At 33.1% G+C, this 21,541-nt stretch overlaps 1 protein-coding gene across 2 annotated transcripts; it reads right to left on the bottom strand.

Annotated features, from left to right (window-relative positions):
- Positions 1 to 7,412: 7,412 nt before the first annotated feature.
- Positions 7,413 to 11,204, bottom strand: LOC149538755 (cytochrome P450 85A1-like). 2 transcript variants are annotated; one of them, XR_016356101.1, is made up of 9 exons: positions 11,125 to 11,204; positions 10,738 to 10,945; positions 10,302 to 10,623; positions 9,416 to 9,565; positions 8,989 to 9,252; positions 8,529 to 8,619; positions 8,250 to 8,435; positions 8,022 to 8,146; positions 7,413 to 7,930 (listed from the first exon to the last, which is right to left on the bottom strand). XR_016356101.1 is itself a non-coding variant. In XM_089800080.1 (9 exons), the coding sequence occupies exons 1-9, from the start codon at positions 11,132 to 11,134 to the stop codon at positions 7,828 to 7,830; spliced, it is 1,455 nt and encodes a 484-aa protein (XP_089656206.1). In that variant the 5' UTR covers positions 11,135 to 11,204; the 3' UTR covers positions 7,413 to 7,827. The 2 variants fall into 2 exon arrangements, 1 of the variants encoding a protein (XP_089656206.1); XM_089800080.1 differs by having other exon boundaries at positions 8,533 to 8,619.
- Between the last annotated feature and the right edge of the window lie 10,337 nt (positions 11,205 to 21,541).

Raw genomic sequence — 21,541 nt, 5'->3', positions numbered from 1 at the left:
TAACACTAATATAAGCATAAAATTAATGACAAAACCATACACTCAAAATAGACTCAAAATCATATGATCAAAACATTTGAAACAATGTTTTAAGAGGTGGTTAGCATTTGATCACTAGTGGTGACATAAAGGACAAAAATTTTGATTTGTAATTGAGCCTACAACATTTCTTATACATGTCAAAAGAAGTATTTTTAAAGTTTTCCACAAGCACCTAATTTTTGTCTACAATCCTCTCAAAAAAAAATTATGATTGTTAGTAGGTTAGCTAAGGTTAAAATGAGTTTAAAAGTTTCCCTTGTGCTATTTTCTAACACACACACATTGTCTCTCTTAAACACTCTTTTTAATTTTTTAATAATGATGGATCACAGTGAAGAGTGTGTGTGTGTGTGTGTGTGTGTGTGTGTTCTAAAAAATAATTTAATCACACAAATGGGTTTGATAGAAAAACTAAATGTCACTAACTGAAATAAGACATATAACCTCTCAATTCTACAATATTTCGTATACATAGTTTATATATATATAGTAATTTCAAGGTTTCCCACAAACACCTAATTTTGAAATAAAAATAAAAATAATTTTTTTTGTTAAATCTACATAGGTTGAAAATATGATTAGTAAGATAAATTAACAAGTATATATATATTTCAAGGTTTCCCACAAACACCTAATTTTGAAATAAAAATAAAAATATTTTTTTTTGTTAAATCTACACAGGTTGAAAATATGATTAGTAAGATAAATTAACAAGAATTTAACACTAATATATGCATAAAACTAATGACAATACCATGCACACAAAATAGACCCAAAATCATATGATAAAAAACATTTCAAACAATGTTTTAAGAGGTGGTTAGCATTTGATCATTAGTGGTGACATAAAGGACAAAAAATTTGATTTGTAATTCAGCCTACAACATTTCTTATGCACGTTAAAAGAAGTTATTTTTGAAGTTTGCCACAAGCACCTATTTTTTGTCTGCAATAAAAAAAAAATTATGATTGTTAGTAGGTTAGCTAAGGTTAGAATGAGTTAAAAAATTTCCCTTATCATATATATATATATAAAATTTAATCACACAAATAGGTTTCATAGAAAATCTAAATGTCACTAATTGAAATAAAACATCCTAACATCTCAATTCTACAATATTTCTTATACACTGTAAAAAAAAAAAAAAAAAAGTGATTTCAAGGTTTCCTACAAACACCTAATTTTGAAATAAAAATAAAAATAAAAATAATTTTTTTTGTTAGATACATTCTTTAGCATTCCCTTTAAGAGATTTTTCTATTTAACTTAACCTTCTTTTTTTCAATAGACTTTGATATGCATTTAAATAGCATTTTAGAATTTTTATATGCTTATTTTATAAACAAGTGCTACATAGTAGCTTGTATTTGACGTAAGTTGTAATTAATTGAAATAAAATATAGGTAATAAAAGTTTGATTTCAAGAATTCATTTAAATAAAATGATTATGCAATATTTAAATAAAAAATTGAAACAATTAAATTAATATAGAAGTAATATATAATAGTATTCAAACTTCTTATGTATTTTTTATATAAAAATAAAATAAAGTATGAAAAATGAATGAATTAGTGTGTGGAATATAGTTTGTAGAAAAAATACATTTAGAGTGTAAATAGGGTAAAACATTCAATATAAAAATATAAATTAAGATGAAACTTAGAATTGTTAGAAAGATAATTAATCTAAAAGAATTAAAGTTCAAATATATTAATATATTGAGCCTCCTAGAATATTGCCCATAATATGGGCAATGTTTCCTAGAAATCTACTCCTATAACACCCAAAATATATCAGCCAATCAAATTGTATTAAAATAATTTTAATGAATTTAGAAACTAAAAAGCTCACATATATACTTGACAAATGAAAAGTGACAATAAGAAATAAAAATGCTTGCATCTAATTGGTTGAAATCAAAAATATTAATCACTAATTTAGTACAACTGATTGCAATAGTATAGCCTATGGAAAATACAATAAAAACAATTTTTTTTGTTAAATATATTATTTAGCATTCACTTTAAGAGATTCTACTATTTAACTTAACTTTTTGTCAATAGAATTTGATATGCATTTAAATAGCATTTCAGAATTTTTATATGCTTCTTTTATAAACAAGTGTTACATAGTGGCTTGTATTTGTTGTAAGTTGTAATCAATTAAAATAGAATATAGGTAATAAAAGTTTGATTTCAAGAATTCATTTAAATAAAATGATTATACAATATTAAAATTAAAAATTGAAACAATTAAATTAATATAGAAGTAATACATAATAGTATTCAAAATACTTATGTATTTTTTATATATAAATAAAATAAAGTATGAAAATTGGATGAATTAGTGTGGGGAATATAGTTTGTAGAAAAAATACATTTAGAGTGTATATAGGGTAAAACACTTGATATAAAAATAGAAATTAAGATGAAACTTAGAACTATTAGAAAGATAATTAATCTAAGAGAATTAAAGTTTAGATATATTAATATATTGAGCTTCCTAGAATATTGTCCATAATACAAGTACTATTTTTTGGAAATCTGCTCCTACAACAGTAATTAAATAATTTTAATAAATTTAGAAACTAAAAAACTGACATATATACTTAAGAAAAATGAAAAGTAACAATAAAAAATAAAAATACTTGCATCTAATTGGTTAAAATAAAAAATATTAATCCCTAATTAAGTATAACTGATTGCAATAGTATAGCCTATGGAAAATACAATAAAATTATTATTTTTGTTAGATACATTCTTTAGCATTCATTTTAAGAGACTTTTCTATTTAACTTTTTTTTTTCAATAGATTTTGATGTGAATTTAAATAGCATTTTAGAATTTTTATATGCTTCTTTTATAAACAAGTGCCACATAGTGGCTTGTATTTTCCATAAGTTGTAATGAATTGAAATAGAATATAGGTAATAAAAGTTTGATTTCAAGAATTCATTTAAATAAAATGATTATACAATATTAAAATAAAAATTGAAACAATTAAATTAATATAGAAGTAATATATAATAGTATTCAAAATACTTATGTTTTTTTTTTATATAAATAAAATAAAATATGGAAACTGGATGAATTAGTGCGTGGAATATAGTTTGTAGAAAAAATACATTTAGAGTGTAAATAGGGAAAAACACTTGATATAAAAATATAAATTAAGATGAAACTTGAAACTATTAGAAAGATAATTAATATAAAAGAATTAAAGTTTAGATATATTAATATATTGAGCCTCCTAGAGTATTGCCCATTATATGCGTAGCATTTCTGGAAACACGCTCCTATAACACCCAAAATATATCAATCAATCAAATTGTATTAAAATAATTTTAATAAATTTAGAAACTAAAAAACTCACATATATACTTTAGAAAAATGAAAAGTGACAATAAAAAATAAAAATACTTACATCTAATTGGTTGAAATCAAAAATATTAATCACTAATTAAGTACAATTGATTTCAATAGTATAGCTTGTTGGGATTCAAAATTGCTCTCTAGATTTGAGTACCATTCCAAGCTTTTGAGCCCTTAAAGCGCATTTAATGCATGTGTACCTGATTGTCCGTTTGAAGCCTATGATGTGTTTAATGTTTCTAACACCTTGCATTTAGCATATCCATGTGTTTCATGAATATAAATTACTATTCTAAGTTATTATGTAAAGTTCCATTTTGAGCAATGTCCAAATTTGCATTTTTGCTCGAGTGTCAAACAGTGATAGGAGGCTTAGTTTGCATTTGAATGTCACACCCAGCAATGTTTCATGACTTTTCGCTTTGGGAATGTTTATTATGCCTATCAAAGAACCTATGTATCAGATTTCAAGTCATTTCAACATGTTTTGACTAGGTTTTGAATCCCTCAAAGTAGGTAGTTTACTGTTGTCATGCTGATGTAAATTGTTCAGAATTATGGGAGGCCCTGTTTGATTTGTTATAACTTTGACCCAGTTGACCTAAATGAGATAATTCCTTTTACATTGTATTTTAGAGGTCAGAGACTTATGATATTTCAGTTTTGAGCTTATGAAAAATCTGTTTGATTAGTTTTCGAACGCAGTTTGAAATTCAATTTGTAAAGTTTTATGGGTTTCGTAAAGTGCAAATTGATCAGTACCCTTATTTGGGATGTCATAACTCAAAATCTATGATAGGTGAGATCAAATGGATTGTACCATTGTATTCTACTCTAAAAATTCTTTTAAGTGTGCTAGTTTGTAAGTTTTGACAAATCTGCCTGCACACTTTCCAAGGTCCTTTCCATTTGCAAAAATTACTTTTCTACCATTGTCTCCAATTCTATAAATTCAAATAGCCTACTTTGACCGCTTGCCAAATTCCCCCCGTTATTCATCATGAGCCCAAATCACAGATTTATACTCTCCTTGTGGCAGTGAACAAACAACCCAGTTTTCATGCCCACAAGTGTTAGTTTGACCTATTTTCGAAGTCGAAACTGAATGTGTTTTATGGTTTTCTGACCTATTTTCTTGCAGGTAATTCTGAGAAAGCAACTTTGACAGTCAATATCTTTTGACTGAGTGATAGTCATAAGGTGAGATCTGACAGGGTAAGAGATTGTTGAACAAAGAATCAATATGTCAGATCTTAGGGCCTAGTTGTTGGATTCATTCAGTTTTTAAGGGCAGTAGGAGGACCCCTTGGCATGAAAAGGAGAGGTAAAAAAAAATAGTTTTGAAGGTTGAATCAGTATTGCAAATTGATTCTAGTCAGTGAGGTAAATTCATTGGATCATTTTGGACAATTAAATGTTTTAGTTCAAAACTTATTTTAGCTAGATCCACTTTGGGATTCGACTAAATTCAGTAGCATGATAAAGCACTGTAAGGATTGAAGATGTTTGCAAGGATGTTGCATTGGTTTTTTTTTTTTGTTTCTAATATGGTCACACACCTTTCAAAGTTGAAAAAGGAGAAAATAAATAACAATGAAGGGGGAAATTGAACATTTCAGTGAGATTTTGAAACTCACAGCTATGGAGAACCAAATTCTACTATGGTTCCCCAATGAGAAATGTCGCTCAAGTCTCTATTATTGAGATATTATATGAAAGGGTCCCAAATTGCATCCCTATACCAAAGCTATGGGTTTGGAGTATGAGGACAGTGATTAATTACTTTAGGTGATTATCCATTATATGCATTCCCCACATATTTGTAAATGTCTTACTAATTATTTGAAAAGATGCCTTATGATTTGTCAGAGTTTACACATTGGTAACTTTGGGGAGAAATGATTTATTTTGAGAATTTCAAATTAGTTCATTCTTTTTTCCTTTTTCCCATCCCTCCTTAATTATTTTCATGGCATCAGCTGGCCCATCTTCTTTTCTTTTCTTTCCTCTTGATTGATGTGCCATAATGCGATGAGTTCTACAACTCCAAAGGTCTTGTCTTTTCCAACTCTTTTTGGATAGCAGACATAACTTTTTTGCACATTTCAAGATCACTGATAAAAATTTGCATAACGAGGTAACAATTTGTTCAAGTTAAAGTATGTTTATGCTATGCTCAAAGTCCTCAATTTTATTTAAATAACCATTTTAGCAAGCAAAATCATAGAGCGGGACATACCTATCATTATTGGAAAACTCATATCCATTGATAAATGAAACTCTATAGAGGGTTTCTTTCAATTTGTCAAAGCTTGTCTAGATAGTGGCCCTTGTTTTTGTAGTAGTCGAATGAGCTTGCATAAAGTACCTCTTCTACCTAGTGGAGGCCTGAAGGTGTGACATCGTAGAATATTGGATGATTGTTTTGTCACTCTGTAACGTTAATTGAAGCTCGTCAAGGTCGTAGGGTCAAACCCCTTTGCCTTTGTTAGTCTTGCAGTTATCTAATGATGAGGCATCCTATAAGAAAAGATTAAAGATGAAGAAGCCTTGATCTAGAATGGCTTTAGAAGTGCAAAGAGAGAATAACGCCAAATGCAGAGGACCAAATGCCAGTGACTGGAAAAATAGGAGCAAGGAGCAACGCTCCATATCAAAGGTAGGTGAAGCAAAATTTGGAGTTCTTAGTTTTTTCAATGTTTACCCATGTGGACTATAAAGTATCGATCAAAGTCATCCACAAAAAAGCCATACACACAAATACTTTGGATCAGTATATCGTTGTGGAATTAGGATTGAAAACAAGCAATATATATCAAGAATTCAACTTCGGGCAAATGAGTGTGTATATATTTCTTGCCATGTCTACCTTTGCGCGTTTGGCCTTCTCGTCTCCAATTGTTGTCCCACAAGTGAGCCTAGTATTGTCGAGTCCACCTATGTGTCGTAGATCAATAGGTCATTCTCATTTTTCCTTGTAGGGAGGTAAAATTGTTTGATCCCATATTCCTTGTGGAGAAGGTTTAAATGCATTTTATATATCCGAGCACTAACTTATCACTTGTCTTACAACCATGCACCTTTTGAAGAGGTAAGTTGTGCATGAGGGGCCCACTTGGCCAGCCGGACAAGAAGATAAAGAAATTTTGACCAAACACGTGGCTCAAAGATTGATGACATAGCATTTCCAAGGACCAACCAAATGATGACAAGTGGTAGCCTGTGGAAACAGGTGGATGAGCTAGGAGTCAACACTTATCAATATAAAGGTTTAATCTACATTGTTTAGATTCAATATATGCTTTGAATACTAGTACCATATGAAGAATCTAATACCCACCTAAGTTTAACAGAACTTGAAGTAGAAAGTTCTAACCTTATAGTTGGCCTAATGTCTAAAGTAATATGTTGCAGGTGAGAAGTAACTACACCTTCACCTACACCTAGATATATTATGTTCTTATCAAAGTAATTTGAAACCGTAACATTTCAAAACACTAACATAGCCTACAACAAATACAATAAACAACAAACATATTGTTTTTATAAAGATTTTTCAAAAAATAAAAATTTAATATATAAATAATTTTTTTGAGAAAAATGTATTTATGTAATTTAGATAGTATTTAAAAAATAAACTCTATTAAGATTAATTATTTAAAGTTAATTTAATTATTAATCCGACCTATTTCATATTAAATCTTTAAATAATTAAAATAACTTTCGAAAAAAAAGAAACTTTACAAAAATATATGATATAATCTTTATAATTTAATAATAATAAATAAACTTAAAGTTTAAGGCGGTGTACAACGAAGTTTCCCATTAAAACTCCATATTCTCGAAAAGCTAAAATGTTTCTCCGAGACATATTTTAGAAACATTAGAAACTTTAAGATATTTTTTCGATATTTTTTCTGAGCTCATTTTTCATTGGCTACCAGGAAAATCTTTAATTTTAGAAATGTTAAAAATAATCCAAGAAAATATTCTTGAAATAATAGAAATAAAAACGAAATAATTTTTTTGAAAGCGCCGATTACAATAAAGACAAATGTGAAAACATTAATCCCGCCTATAGGTAGGCGGGACTAATAAATATAAAGTTCCTAATGGGGTCAAGAGCGAGAATATTAATAATAATCCCCTAAAGAAAATTATTGGACTACCAGATATTTGTTCATAACTTCATATTCAGTAAAATTGTCATCCCACGAAAGAGACCAAGGACAAAATTGATAAAGAGTGATATCTGTAAATGTTAAATAGAGAAAGAAGAATGGATAGAGGATCTTTTGTAGTTGGTATTGGGTGGCCTATAGATAACTTGTATTTATAAAAGACTACTTGTACTCCTCACCGGAGGCAACTGGAAGTACTTGCTTTGTAAAACTTGTGTCTACACCTGTACTTTTATAATTCCTTTCCTGAATAACTGGATACTTTAATGTGAAGTCCTTTGGGCGCTTCCACCCTAGGAAAGTTGAGAATCTTCTCTCCGCCTATTTCCTCCCATCTGTCATTCCAATTCACTTTCAACTTGAAAACCTATTGCATTGCTGATAACAAAAACACATGGGAATGGTAAAGGGATAACGGATACCTACCTATATCTGGTAACAAAGTGATGGAGAAAGAGAGAGATTTCCATTGTGCCCAATTCCTTGCCAGGGCACAACCTGCTCCCTCCTCCAAATGCCATGAAGTACATGTTGCTATTGCTTGAATCCACCTGAGCACAATCATCCATAGTACATACATCACTGCTCCACTCCAACCCAATTTGGAATGGCTAATTGTCTCAAAGAATGTAAAGAACAATGCCCTGAAAGTACCTGCCATCTCCAGGGGTTGAATTGGAGTGGGTCTGTATACAGATTATGGTCGTGGTTAGTCTCTGCCATATAAACATAGATTCTCCAGCCTTTAGGAATAGTGTATCCCTTTATTTCCATGTCTTGCGTAGTTTTCCTCAGAACCCCATTCACAATTGTCGCAAGCCTTAGGGTTTCATAGATCACCTGCAACAGTTCAAACATATGTGAGATGACAAGAGATGCAACTCAAAATTCAAAAGAATTGCTCTGATTTGGAGACGTGAAGGTTTTCTTTACCCACACTCTGAGTGAATTTCATGGACTTGTAGTCGTCCCAAGTGATGCTTTCCCCTGCCTTTTTGCTCCTGCGGATGGCCATGTGTTCTTCCTGTTGCACAACAAGGTAAAAAAATCACAGTTGGAAAATGGCATAGTTACACCATTCTGGATGGCATTGAATGATGATGGGGTTGTATATATGGTATTTAAAATGTTAGTTACAAAATATAAGATATGAAGATGTAACAGATTAAACACTTGAATATTGCATTGAACTGGAACATAGAACTTGTAACATTGAACATAAATAGTTGGTGAACACTAAGACATCCTCATCCTCGACAGAGGTGGAGAAGTCCGGTGGCACGGCTAGAGACAGGAGACAGGGTCCGAAAGTCCCCAGTGGGTCCCTGTCTCCAAGAGATGGGGAAAAACCTAGTAAGATTTGAGGGAAGTGACACGAGTAGAGTGTACTCACTCTGAGTTGTTGCAGAGCCTTGGGACAGTCGTGCAAATACTTGGTAGCCATCATGGTAGTGGTGGAAACAGTTTCGTAGCCAGCATTAATAATAGCGATGAGCAAATCCAATATTTGATCATCTGTAAGCTTATATTTCGAAAAAGAACCATCTTCTTCAACATTCAGCAGCGTTGCAATCATATCGTTATACCCCTGCTTTTCCCGGCACGCCCTCCTTTCATGGAGTATTTCACTCAGCATATTCAGAATTTTCGTCCTCGCCTGCAAAATAGGGTGGAAGATTATGCCCACCACACAAAATTGAAGGGCTAAGCACTGTAATTCCTTAACGAAACATCCATCAGTGTATCAAAACGCAGCAATTTTTTGGAACAATTGGCCATTCGGAATCATTGGACTAGTGAGGAAAGCCAATGATTTATACCCGAAACCCACGGCTGTAGTTAGTTCCAGGAAGATTTATCGGCAAAGACAGTGTTCCTTCCACTAGTTCACGAAATTCTGACAGCAATGCCTCCACCTTGGGGCCAGAATCCAAGCTCATAACTTGCTTCATTGCCAAAAGCAACGCCAACTGCCATACACATACAATGCTTAAAGCTCAAACAGGGAACAGATTGTGTGAGGGTTACATAAGGGGAAAAAAACCATAACATGATTATAAACTTAAGATTCTTTATTAATAATAAATCATCAATTCTTTAAACTTAATTGTTTTTTTTCAATGAAAGTTCAGACAGTGAGAATGGTTGTCTGAGCGGTAAGCCTAAGAGTAGATCAGAACCTAAGCATAGACCTGCCCAGCTAGTCCAACTTCACAAAAAAATCTTCAGAAGTTTAAATTAAAAAGTTTTAAGCTTGAACAACAATACAAAATATGGGATGGGGACCCATTTCTGAAAGCTCTAGAACCCCACTAAGAGACCAAGGTCTATTCAAAACACTCTCTTTATTTTGGACAACGAAGTATGTCTTGCTTCGCATTCAGATTGCGTAGGGTTGGATGAAGACAGCTAGGCTGAGAATAAACACCCATTAACCTTGTTTATTTCATTTCGAAAATCTGCATGCCCTCCATTATTTCATACAGAAAACAAATTCAATTCTTATTTGAAGCATTTTTGGATTAGATTGTGTATTCAAAACATTGATAAAAAAAATTACACACAGTCTAACCTAAAAGCGCTTCAAATAATTTTCCTGGATAGTAATTATTCTTTATCTTAATGAGGGTTCACAGACTCCCTAAAATAATTGATGGATGGAGATCCAGAACTGTAAAATGCCTATGATAATAATACATATCATACCTCTTTTGTCTTGTCCTGCAGATTAATAACGCAGGCGTCCCAAGGACGGACATAATTGGCCATGAAGAGGTCGACATGAGGGAGGAGATGATCTCTGATGACGGAAGGGTTGATCAAGGCGAACATGGCTCCTCTCATGGTCTTGTGGAGATGGTCATGCACAGCGGCAATGTTCCACTCCCCCAATATGTCCAACATGGACTGGGGATATCCAGGAACCAGCCCTCTCCCCTCATTCAACAAAATGTACCTATTCAGCTCCGGATCAGTTGAAATCACCATCGGGCATCCCAGAATGTGTGATTTGAACAGCTCTCCGTATCTGCAAGAGGCCAAAAAATGTTAGCTGAGCCCCTACGCCGTGACCCACCTTGCCTTTTACGGCATTTAATCAAGTAAGGGAAAAGAAATCTTCAGTTAACATTCAGTGACTCACCTGGCCTTTCTACGCTTGATGAATTTAGGGCCATTTTTTAAGAAATCAGAGGTCTCGCCAAAGAGAGGCCATCCCATAGTACCTGGGGGAAGGGGCAGGGGAAGGCCCCTCTTCCTCTGCCTCTGCCGCTCTCGCAGCTCATTCCAACGGACCAACGCCAACATCCCACATATAAACGTGAAAACCCAAACTAGGATCCCCATCTTCTCTTTTAGTGTTGATCGAAAAAACCATGAAAAAGAAAACAGAGCTCTGAGCTCAGATGTTCAAGATCTGGAATAAGCCCTACTTATATAGAGAGAGTTCAATTTAGGGAAGGGCGAGGGGGGCGGAGAGAATGCAACTTCTCCTCACTATAAATAGTTCTGTCTGGTTCGAAATACCTACCTTCCGCCATGAAAAGAGCCTGCGAGTCTTCGGCCACTTAAAAAGCACGCTGCTGAGTGCAAGGAAGGTTTGTTGCACTTGTTTATTTAATGGTCGCCACATGACCTTAGATAGTGGGCAGTCCATAGTGGGTTCAGGGGATTTTTCGCTCCATTTCTACTGTTATAATACCCCCAGCTGTTTATTGTCCGTAGCTCGGTCCCCACCCAAACTAATTCCCGCCCTGGAACTGTAGAAACGGGCGTACGTATGTATAGAAATAGCTGGATATACGTAGATCGTACATGCCTGCTTGAATGGTTCTTGCAGGGAATTGGCTGATCAGTGCGGCGGAAAGAGAGGAGACAAAATCGTATTCATCATGAAAGATGTGACGTCTGAGGGCGGCCATTGAATAGGGAAATGACTGAAATATACGAAACCAAAATAAAAAGTTGGAGACAGAAGATAAGGATAGAGATGCTTAATATTATCTCCAGGTGTTGAATAGGAAGACTGAAAAATAGAAAAAACTTTAAATTAATGGGTACTTTTATTTAGTTGTTTAGGTTCCACATTTTAAGAGCGGTGAATGCATTTGACTTTTATTATAGTTTCACCTAGTTAATAAATTAGTAATTTGATCAAGATGTTGTATTATATTTTAATATTCTATTAGTAGCACACGTGTATCATTTAAACTTGGGGCACTCTCGAAAACCTACAACCTTAAGTTTGATCACTACACCAAACAGGTGAGCTATTTGTCCTATAATATACATTTATTATATTATCCATAATATAGAATGAAGTTTTTCACTAATGGGTAGATTTTGTTTAATCTCAATAGTTTGTAGTGAAGGTTCTATTATATTATATATAATATAACAATAAAAGTGAACAACTAGTATATTTATATTTTTAATGTACAAGTACAAAATTGCATAATTTAAATTTACAAAAATATTAATATTCATAATTATCACTATATGTAAGTAGTCTAAAATTATAAAACAATGTTTTAAAGTACAAAATGCATAACTATTGGTGTCTAGTGTATTATAATATAAATAACCATAAACTTTGCCTTTTATGATTCATGGGTTTGTCTACTATCAAATGTTAGACTATTTGCGAAGTGAGAAAATCTAGATATTAGATAGGTCAAAGTTAACTTCGATGGGACATCAAGAAGTGGCCTAGGCCCATCCATTTTTCAATGCATAGCGCATGATTTAGATGACAATATCATTACTTTTGATTTACAAAAGCTTGAAGATGATATGTCCTCTTATATAAATTCTTAGCTATTACGGACTATTGAATCTCAAAATTGATTTCAAAAGGCTCCTTTCCAAAGAAGACTATAGGAATCCTTTATAAAACTTTGATTGGTGATAGTTGAGCTACCACTTGTAAGAATGATTTATTATGGTTTACTACTAATATATGATTATTATTAGGATATGCAATCCATACCACTTGTAATATGATGATCTTAATCACTATATAATGTATCACATGTAATGAATATCTTTAGATAAACTTCGTGATTATATGTTATTCAAGAATTCATATCTACAATAAGATGGATAATCGTTCCTAACTTTGATATATACTATGGGGATTATGTAATGATGATTTCTTGCTAACTTCGATTTGTACATCTACTATTGCTAATATAACAATATGAGCTATGTTGAAGTTTATGTGTATTGCTCATAAAGATCATTTAACTTATTGTTTCTAGTTTAGAGTTTACAACTATGCAAAGGTCTTCAATGTCTTTTGGTGATAAGGTATTTGGCCTTGGAAGTCTACAATGTATGGTGTTGTTCATAATCGATAGCCTTGAGTGTATGCCACCAATGTTATGTCAATAAGACAATTACTCTAAGAGACTAATACAAACATGGAATAAAAGAAGTAAATAAGAATGATTCGAAGATTAACTAGGAATGAAATTTTCTTTAAATATCTTATGACAACTCATAGTTTTGTACCTTAAATGAAATAGACACGTCCCTTCTTTGTGTTGGCTTCTCATTTGACAGAATTTTAACAACCTCTTAGAAGCCAAGAAAATACCTAGGAGTTAGCTAGAAACTATAATGGGCATTATAATAAATGAATTAAAAGGACCAACTGACAAGACTATGATGTCTTCTCCACTTTCAACTCTGCAAAATTCAAGTGGGTATATCTAAGAATTCACTTTTTATCTCTTTAAAATTCAAAGTCACAACATGAATTCCAAAATGACAAATGATTTTAGCCTTAATTCTTCTAATTCTAAGACTACAAAAGAGATGATAAGAACCATTTTGTCTCCTCTCTTATCATCTTTAATTCAAGTACATGTTGACGTTTCAAATCTTTATTAATAGAACAAATAAAGGATTGATTTATAAGAAATATACCATATAGGTTTTCCCAAACTAGATCAACTTTAATGGGTGACCAGTGCCTTATCCATTAGGCTATTAACTGATAGGAATTTAACATCTCTCTTTGGATCTATCTTAACACTTTGTGAGAAGTATATCAATATTCATTTCCATATCTCATTCTTATCAAAATCTTCAATGAAAACCATAGAATTCTTCCAATTTACATCAAGCATTTACATAACCCATTAGATCATAAGCAGAATGTAAACTAAAATATAATTCAAAACGAATTACAACTGAAATTTAATAAACTTTGCTATTAAACCTCAGAGAATTAAATGGTAGCAAAGGAAGAGACAAGATCTAAAAATGAACAACCAACTTTCTGCAACTTTGTATTAATTTCTTTGAAAATATACAATTGGATGTCAACTCATGTCAAAAAAAGCTTAATTAGACTAGCATATGTTAACTTTTCTCATTATATATTTGGAACAAACTTATACTGTATACATGGACTGGCACTAGAAAATGAACAAAACTCTGTTTAGACTAAAATTCTTAGACCCCTCCTCTAGCCTTGGGAACTCATTTATATAGCATGAGTTGCAACAAGCTTCAAGACTGGAGGGAGAAGCACAACTATCCTTAAAACAAAATAAAGATTACACAAAAAGAAAAAATGTCACTTTCTTCATAGTATGATAAAACATAAAACATTCATGGCATTTTGCTCAACAAAAGAGTAGCTCCTTCATTCATTGCTTTGTGGTGGGGCATGTTCTATTTTGTCTATTTCTTGTTCCTCCATAACGTCTGATGGTTGGTCTTTATCTTCATGCTCTTTTTCAAGTAGTGGGGCCACCTTTTCTTCTTCTACTTTGCTCAAATTTGATTTTTTTTGTGTCTGTAATAGGGAATCGATTGTCTCTTTCCTCAACCACCTCTGACATCATGTCTTTAACTTCTTGTGTTGGTTGAAGGCTTGTCTTATTTAGCTCTACCATGGTTACCTGAATGGCTTTGTTAGACATTTCTCTCTCCTTAGTAGTAGTGGATTTATCCATAAATTTATCCTCAAATGTCACCTGTAAGAGTTTGGAAGCTGAAGAATACCCAGCCATCCACTTGTTGAAAACAATGTCATTTAGCCAATTGAATTTGAGAATTTCTTGTTCTCTCTTCAAAATATCCTTTCCCAATTTCTTTATTTCTTCAAAATCTTGTTGGAAATATTCAAAAAGTATTTGGACATTAACCACTTCCTCAATAGTTCTTGCAAACCATATATAATTTTCCTTATCAACAATATTATTCATCCTGATACTCATTATTTCTTTTAATTCATTTCCCCATTCCTCTTTATCTTTAATAATGCCAAGGCCTTTTAGCACATGAGGAAAAAGATCAAAATTTCTACCAAGATACTTATAGAAACATGTTCTCATCTTTCTTTGTAACATGTCTCTCTTTAGATCAAAATCTAGTAGGTCACTTGCTTGATCATATGTTTTCTCAATCTGATCATCAATCTTGTCAATACAAGTAAAACATTGAGCAATGATATTATCTTCCCTACTACTCCATTTATTTAAATTTGCTCTCAAGGTAGCATCATTATTCTCTAATTCCTTCCAAATGTCTACTAACCTTGACATCTACAAATAAAAGAGAGGTCAGTTTATTCTATCTATTACAAAAAAAATTACATCTCTAACCCTTTCTTCATATTTAATTTGCACCTCTACCTATGATGCTCTGAGTTTGGCCTTTTCGTCACTCAATTCATCTGCATTATAGAATTCTTGATGTTAAGGTATATCAGGGATTTCAACGATTGGTGCAGTGGGAGGAGGTGGAGCAGGAGAAGTTGCAATCATAAGCTGGTTGGATTTCTCCCCCACTTTTCTCTTTCCTTAATTCTACTACAATCTTGAAATGACATTCTCCATTTCATAAATTTTCCTTCCCCTTTCATCAAAATCTTATCATATCTTTTCAAATTTGGCATTCAACTCTAGAAACTTATTTTTGTATTTCACACAACCAAAGTAAGCTAGCTCTTTATTCATGCAGGCAACTTTCTCACTGTCTACATCTCCAACTTTGTACACTACCAAGCTTCCTATATGTCCTACATCTGAAGCTTCCTATAGTCTAGATTTTTCTTTCTTCTTAATAGACCATATTACTAAGGCCTTATGATCATTATTGTATTTTACCCCTTTGTGGGCTTCCTTGACCTCTTCTTCTATATTAAATTTGGTCTCCTTCTCCTTCCTAACAACATCAAAAAACATTACATTTGCAATGTCCCATTCTGCTTATTTAAAGACACTTGAATCCTTCAAAAATTGCCTTTCCCCTTAGGAGTTATTTGACTAAAGTTATGCATTAGTTCATCTTTTATTTCCTCTTCAATCTCAAAGTTTAATTTGTCAAGTTTCTCTTCCTTTACCTTTTTGCACTTCGCCTCATTATTAGATATATTGCATCTCCATAAGAATTAAATAAAAGCCCTAGATTTCACAAAATTATCATCACTTAAAAACTTCTTAGCAACCTACTCTACAATAGGGTCCATCTCTTTTCCTTTGAAATTCTCAAAAATGAGGACTAAAAGTGGCATTGGGGGTTCTTCAGACATTCCTTTCTCTATTTCTTACGTTGTTATCAAAACCTCATCCTGACCTCCCATCTGCTTCAATTGCTCCCTCAAAGAGTCTTCATTATCAAAATGAATGGGGTTTTGGGAGGGAAAGTATTCCTCCATCTTTGATGAAGATCCCTCTTCCAACTTTTGCATTTTATTTGTTGGCTTCGAGGGTGGGCTTTTTGAATGTTGCCTTTTATAAATTGGCATAGGATGTGCTCCCACATTCCTAGCAACTACATACTCATCCTTCCTTTGGAGGGTGTATTATCTTGGACCAATGACAATTCTACTCACCATTTTTCTTTCTACCTCCTTTGCTTGGTCTGGGTATGCTTTTATCAATGCCTCGTTCTTTTCATTCAAGGTTTGCATAATCCCAGCAAAATGTTTCATCATTTACCTTGTCTCCCCAAAACTTGATGTTAGCCAAAGGATCATACTTTCTATCTTAAGCATTAATAAATTCCAGAACTCTACTATAAACTCTCCATTTTTCTTTCTTTACTTCCCTTTCTTGTAGAGAGAAATCATTTCTAATTAAATCCTTAGGAAAGCAAAACAAATTTTCATAGGATTTGACCCTAGTTCTTTCTTTAAACATCTCAAAAAATCCTTTTGGATCTATAAAATGAGAATGAGATTTAGCCATTTGATATCTATCAAGGAACTTACCCAAGTGTCTCCATCCTCCTTTAGTCAGCACAAAATTGTGGACAACTATAAAATTTGAAAAGATTATTCCCATAGATCTTCCCACCAACTCCCTCTCTTCAAGTCCTCCAATCTACCACAAGAACTCAACAATTCCTACCTTTTAGAAAATGGCTATGCATTGGACAACCATGCTTTCTTAACATTCCTTTTAGAAAATGGGGCCACTAAGACATGTGCCACTTTGCCACTTTCTCACTTTGGTTAATTGTCTTGCATGTTTCTTCTGGGAGAATTCAACCACCGTAGATCTTTAGATATTGGATGGTTATGATTTTTGAATGTTGGTTTGTTAGGAAGTTGGCCCACAAGGACATGTGGCAATTCCTTGCATTCTTTCTTTAGTTAAAACTTGAACATCTTTATTTTGTGAGAAAGTGAGAAGCATAGATCACCTTTTGATCTGATGGTTGGAAAAAGACCTTAATGTTGTTATGCATAACACTAAGAGTGAATTAGAACATTTCACTTGGTACTTTATATTGACATCATCCCTTTTGAGACTCGCAATATAAACTAGGCCCACCAAATCCACGTGTCACTCCCTCGCATTCTCGCTTTGGTTAAAAACCCTTCATGTTTATTTTGTGAGAATATGACTACCGTGGATCTCCATCTTAATTTGTTGCTAAGAAAAATGTTTGTTCTTCAAATTGTTCAATGTAGTATGAGCCTACCACGACACATGTTAAGAGCTCATAGTTTGAAAATATTGCATATTATTCCATCCTTTTGGGGACCCACATGGATATGTGGCGATCCCTCACATTTTTGCACTTCTTAAACATCAATCACTTTTATTTTGTGAGGATGCGACAATCCTTGATCTTCAATCTAGTCAACGATCAGGAGCTTATTTTGTTTGACTTGAGAACCAATCATGGTGTGACAACTGGCATATGATGATGACACATTCTAAAAGACTAAAATGGGCCCACGATGTTCACATGTCACAATATTGCTATGTCATATTTGCTAAATTACACACATCTTTGTTCAATGACAAAGAGAGAAGCATTGGTTTTAGCAAGATCTAGGGGTTAAGCTTAAAGTTGTTGATTATTGCATTCCTTTGGTCCCACAAGATAGATGTCAACTTCTCATATAGTCACATATCTTAAACACACAATATCTTCAAATTCTGAGAAAGTGTGAACCATAGATTTGAAGAAGATCAATGGTTATCAAGAATAACTCATCACTTGGGTTAAATGAGTGCATTTATATACATTACACGAGATAACAAGGAAAAAATCGTGGGTTAAGCAAAGACACAACTTAAAAAATTAATCATATTTTGAGCAAATCTAAAACTAACAAGGAAATAACCCTACAAAATATTTTAAAAATAATACTAGGGTTTTTTAGACATTTCACGTTTGCACTTAGGGTCAATTCCAAATTTCCCACCCTAAAAATAGGATATGATTGTTGAAATTTCAAAATATTGCAAAATTGCTTTGAAACAAATAAGACACAAAAACTAGGGCTAACAGTGGCTCAGGGATGATGAATAATCCATATTCATACGAGGGCTTAGAGACTCTTGTAGAAGTAGACCACATACTTGAAAACAATACAGAGAGAAACACACACATAGAACAAGAAAACACAACATATATACAAGGATCTACAAATATACAACAACCTAATCTATTGTTCATGGAAAACAAGCACCTTCAACAACAATACTTCTTCAGGAATTGTCCATGAACTAGAAATTCCATAATATTTCCACTAAGTTCTTTTAGAATATATGAATCTTCACACCATGTGGAGTCTATTAAGTATGGGCCAAGCCATATTGGATCAAAATTTGCATGCTTGCCTTTGTCTTCAATCCTTGCATTCCACACTAGGATCATATCTTTAGGCTCAAACTTTCTTGTAATTGCCCTTTTTTCATTCAAGAATTTTTCCTATAATTATAGTATAGCATTCTTGGTAGAGGCTTCCTTCCTAGTCTCATTTAACCCAACCAATTCATCCATCATTTCTTGCATGTCATCTATGATATCCTCATCATACATTTGGATGTAATTGTATAGGCTTATCAGGTTGTTCTGAGGCATTTTTGCTTGAATGCCATACACAAATCAAAAGGTGAAACACCTATTGCTTTCTTAATTGTCACTCTAGAAGCCCAAACTACCAGATGCAACTTGGAATCTCATGCCTTCTTGTTAACATCCAATGTTCTTTTGATAATCTTCAACAAACTCTTGTTTATAGATTCAACCTGTCCATTCCCTTATGGGTGATATGGAGATGAAGTTGATCTAGTAATGCCATACTTGTCACAAAATTTTATAAACTCTTTTGACTTGAAGCACATGGCATTATCAGTTACAATCCTTTTAGGACATTTGAATCTAGTGATTATATTGTTTAACAAAAAATTATTCACAACTTTGCTAGTAGCTCTTCTAGTAGGAATGATTTCTACCCATTTTGTGAAGTAGTCAGTTGTTAATAGAATCCATGAATAACCAATACTAGATTTATTTACTATTTCCCCTATGAAGTCCATTCCCCACTATTAGAAAGGTGCTTGCACTTCTATTGACTTTAAAGCGGTATTTCCAGAAACTCTAATTTACTAGCAAACCTTTAACAAGGATCACATTTCTTGACTAGAACATGAGCATCCTTGAACAAGCTTGGCCACCAAAAGTAAACTCTCATCACCTTATGGACAATAGTTTTGGCCATATAATGATATCCACACACTCCTGAATGCATCTTAGTGAGTACTTTTGTTGATTCCTCTTGACCAAAACACTTCAACAGTACTCCTTCAAAATTTCTCCACCAAAGCTTTTCATCACTGATAATATACTTGATTGCTTGTGGCTTTATACACCTTCTTTCATTATCAGTCAAATGAGATGAAACTTCCATATGTTGCAAGTAATAAATAAAATTTTATACCTTTTATAGTCATCCATATCAAAATTATATGGCATGTGGTTCTCATCTACAACATTTTTTTGATTGACATCCAAGTTAGACCAAACCATCAACTTAGCTAACCCCTGGCCTCTCACCAATTTTGTACTATGGATTTCAATGTTGAACTCTTGGATTCTATTAATCCATTTGCACCTCCTATTAGACACTTCTTGTTGGGAAAATATATCCTTTACAATAGCATTAGGAAGAAATGCTATGATAGTAGCACCTACCAAATAACACCTAAAAGATTTAACAACTTTCACAAGAGCATATGTTTGTTTTTCATTGATTTCATACTTTAGCTCTGCAGGTTGGAGTGACTTACTAAAAAAGAAATGGGTTGTTCAAAACCCTCTTAATTTTTCTGGAGTAAAATTGTTGCAATAGTGTGGAAGGAAGCAAAAGAAAATATATGCATTGGCTTTGCATAATCAAGCATCCTAAGCACTGGGGCATTTTTCATTGCATCCTTGATTGCTTGAAAGGCCATTGATGGTTCACTCTCCCAATTGATCACTTCCCCTTTCTTAAGAATTTTAGATATAGATATGCTAATTTGAGCAAAATTTGTCACAAACCTTCTTAAAAAATTAACTTGGCCAAAGAATGATTAAATACCCTTGACATTTTTTGTCTTGGGAAATTTATCTATTGTTGCAACCCTCTTTGGATCAAGTTTGACTCCTTTAGATATTATGTGGCCCAACAATTTCCCTTCTATAACTCCAAAGGTACACTTCCTTGGGTTCAACAAGACTCTATATTCCAAAGCCTTTAAAAGGTTTTTTTTCTAAATTCCTACAGTGGTTTTCATCTTTCTTGGAATAAGTTGTCAATTCATCTCAGTAGACAACCATGAATTTATCTATATACTCAGTAAATGCAACATCCATGGCTCTTTGGAAAGTAGCCCCTACATTGATCAAGCCAAAAGGCATTCTAACATATACATATGTTCCCCACGGAGTTGTGAAAGCAGTCTTGAACTATTCTTTTTCATCAACCAACACTTGGTTGTAACTGGAGATTCCATCCATCATAGACATCAACTTTAAGCTAGTTACTTGTTGTAGCATGGCTTCCATATTGGGCAGACCATAATTATATTTCAAAGAAGAAATTTTTAGGTTTCTAAAGTCTACACACAACCTAATATCGCCATTCTTCTTCCTAACCAACACTAAGTTTGATACCCATGCAGAATGTCTTATAAGCTTGATAATTCCCCTGTCCCTAAGCTTCATCAACTCTTCTTGCATTTTGGGGGCTAGTATGGGGTTGACAAGTCTCTTTTTTTGTCTAAAAGGTTTGACATTCTCTTTCAATGGGATGATATGATGGAACAAATCTTTCCTATAAGCCTTAAGCTCATCATACGACCATGCAAAAACATGTAGAAACTTCCTTAATAAATCAATCAAGGACTTTCCTATAGCTGTAGATAGAGTCTTACCTATATACACCTTTTTGGGGGACTCATTTGTTCCAAGATTCACTTCCTCCAGCTCTTCTAGTTTTTTGTCTTTGACTTCTAAGGGAACCCTGTCTTGACTATCAAAAACACTTTCCAACACCACTAGCCCTTTAGGCACTTTGTTTATTTTCAAGTGTAAGATTTCTTGGCCAAAGATGGTGTCCTTCCCATCTATGTTCTCAACCAATGTGTTGTAGTCCAATTCTTGGTCATGGTATTTATCTTCATTCAAAAGATAATCCAAAATATCTT

This window comes from Cupressus sempervirens, chromosome 9, assembly GCF_028749045.1.
Source record: "Cupressus sempervirens isolate cs-2001-9-10 chromosome 9, ASM2874904v1, whole genome shotgun sequence".
Lineage (NCBI taxonomy): Eukaryota > Viridiplantae > Streptophyta > Pinopsida > Cupressales > Cupressaceae > Cupressus > Cupressus sempervirens.
Note: the sequence above shows the minus strand (reverse complement) of the source record. Positions and strands in the feature narration are given on the sequence as shown.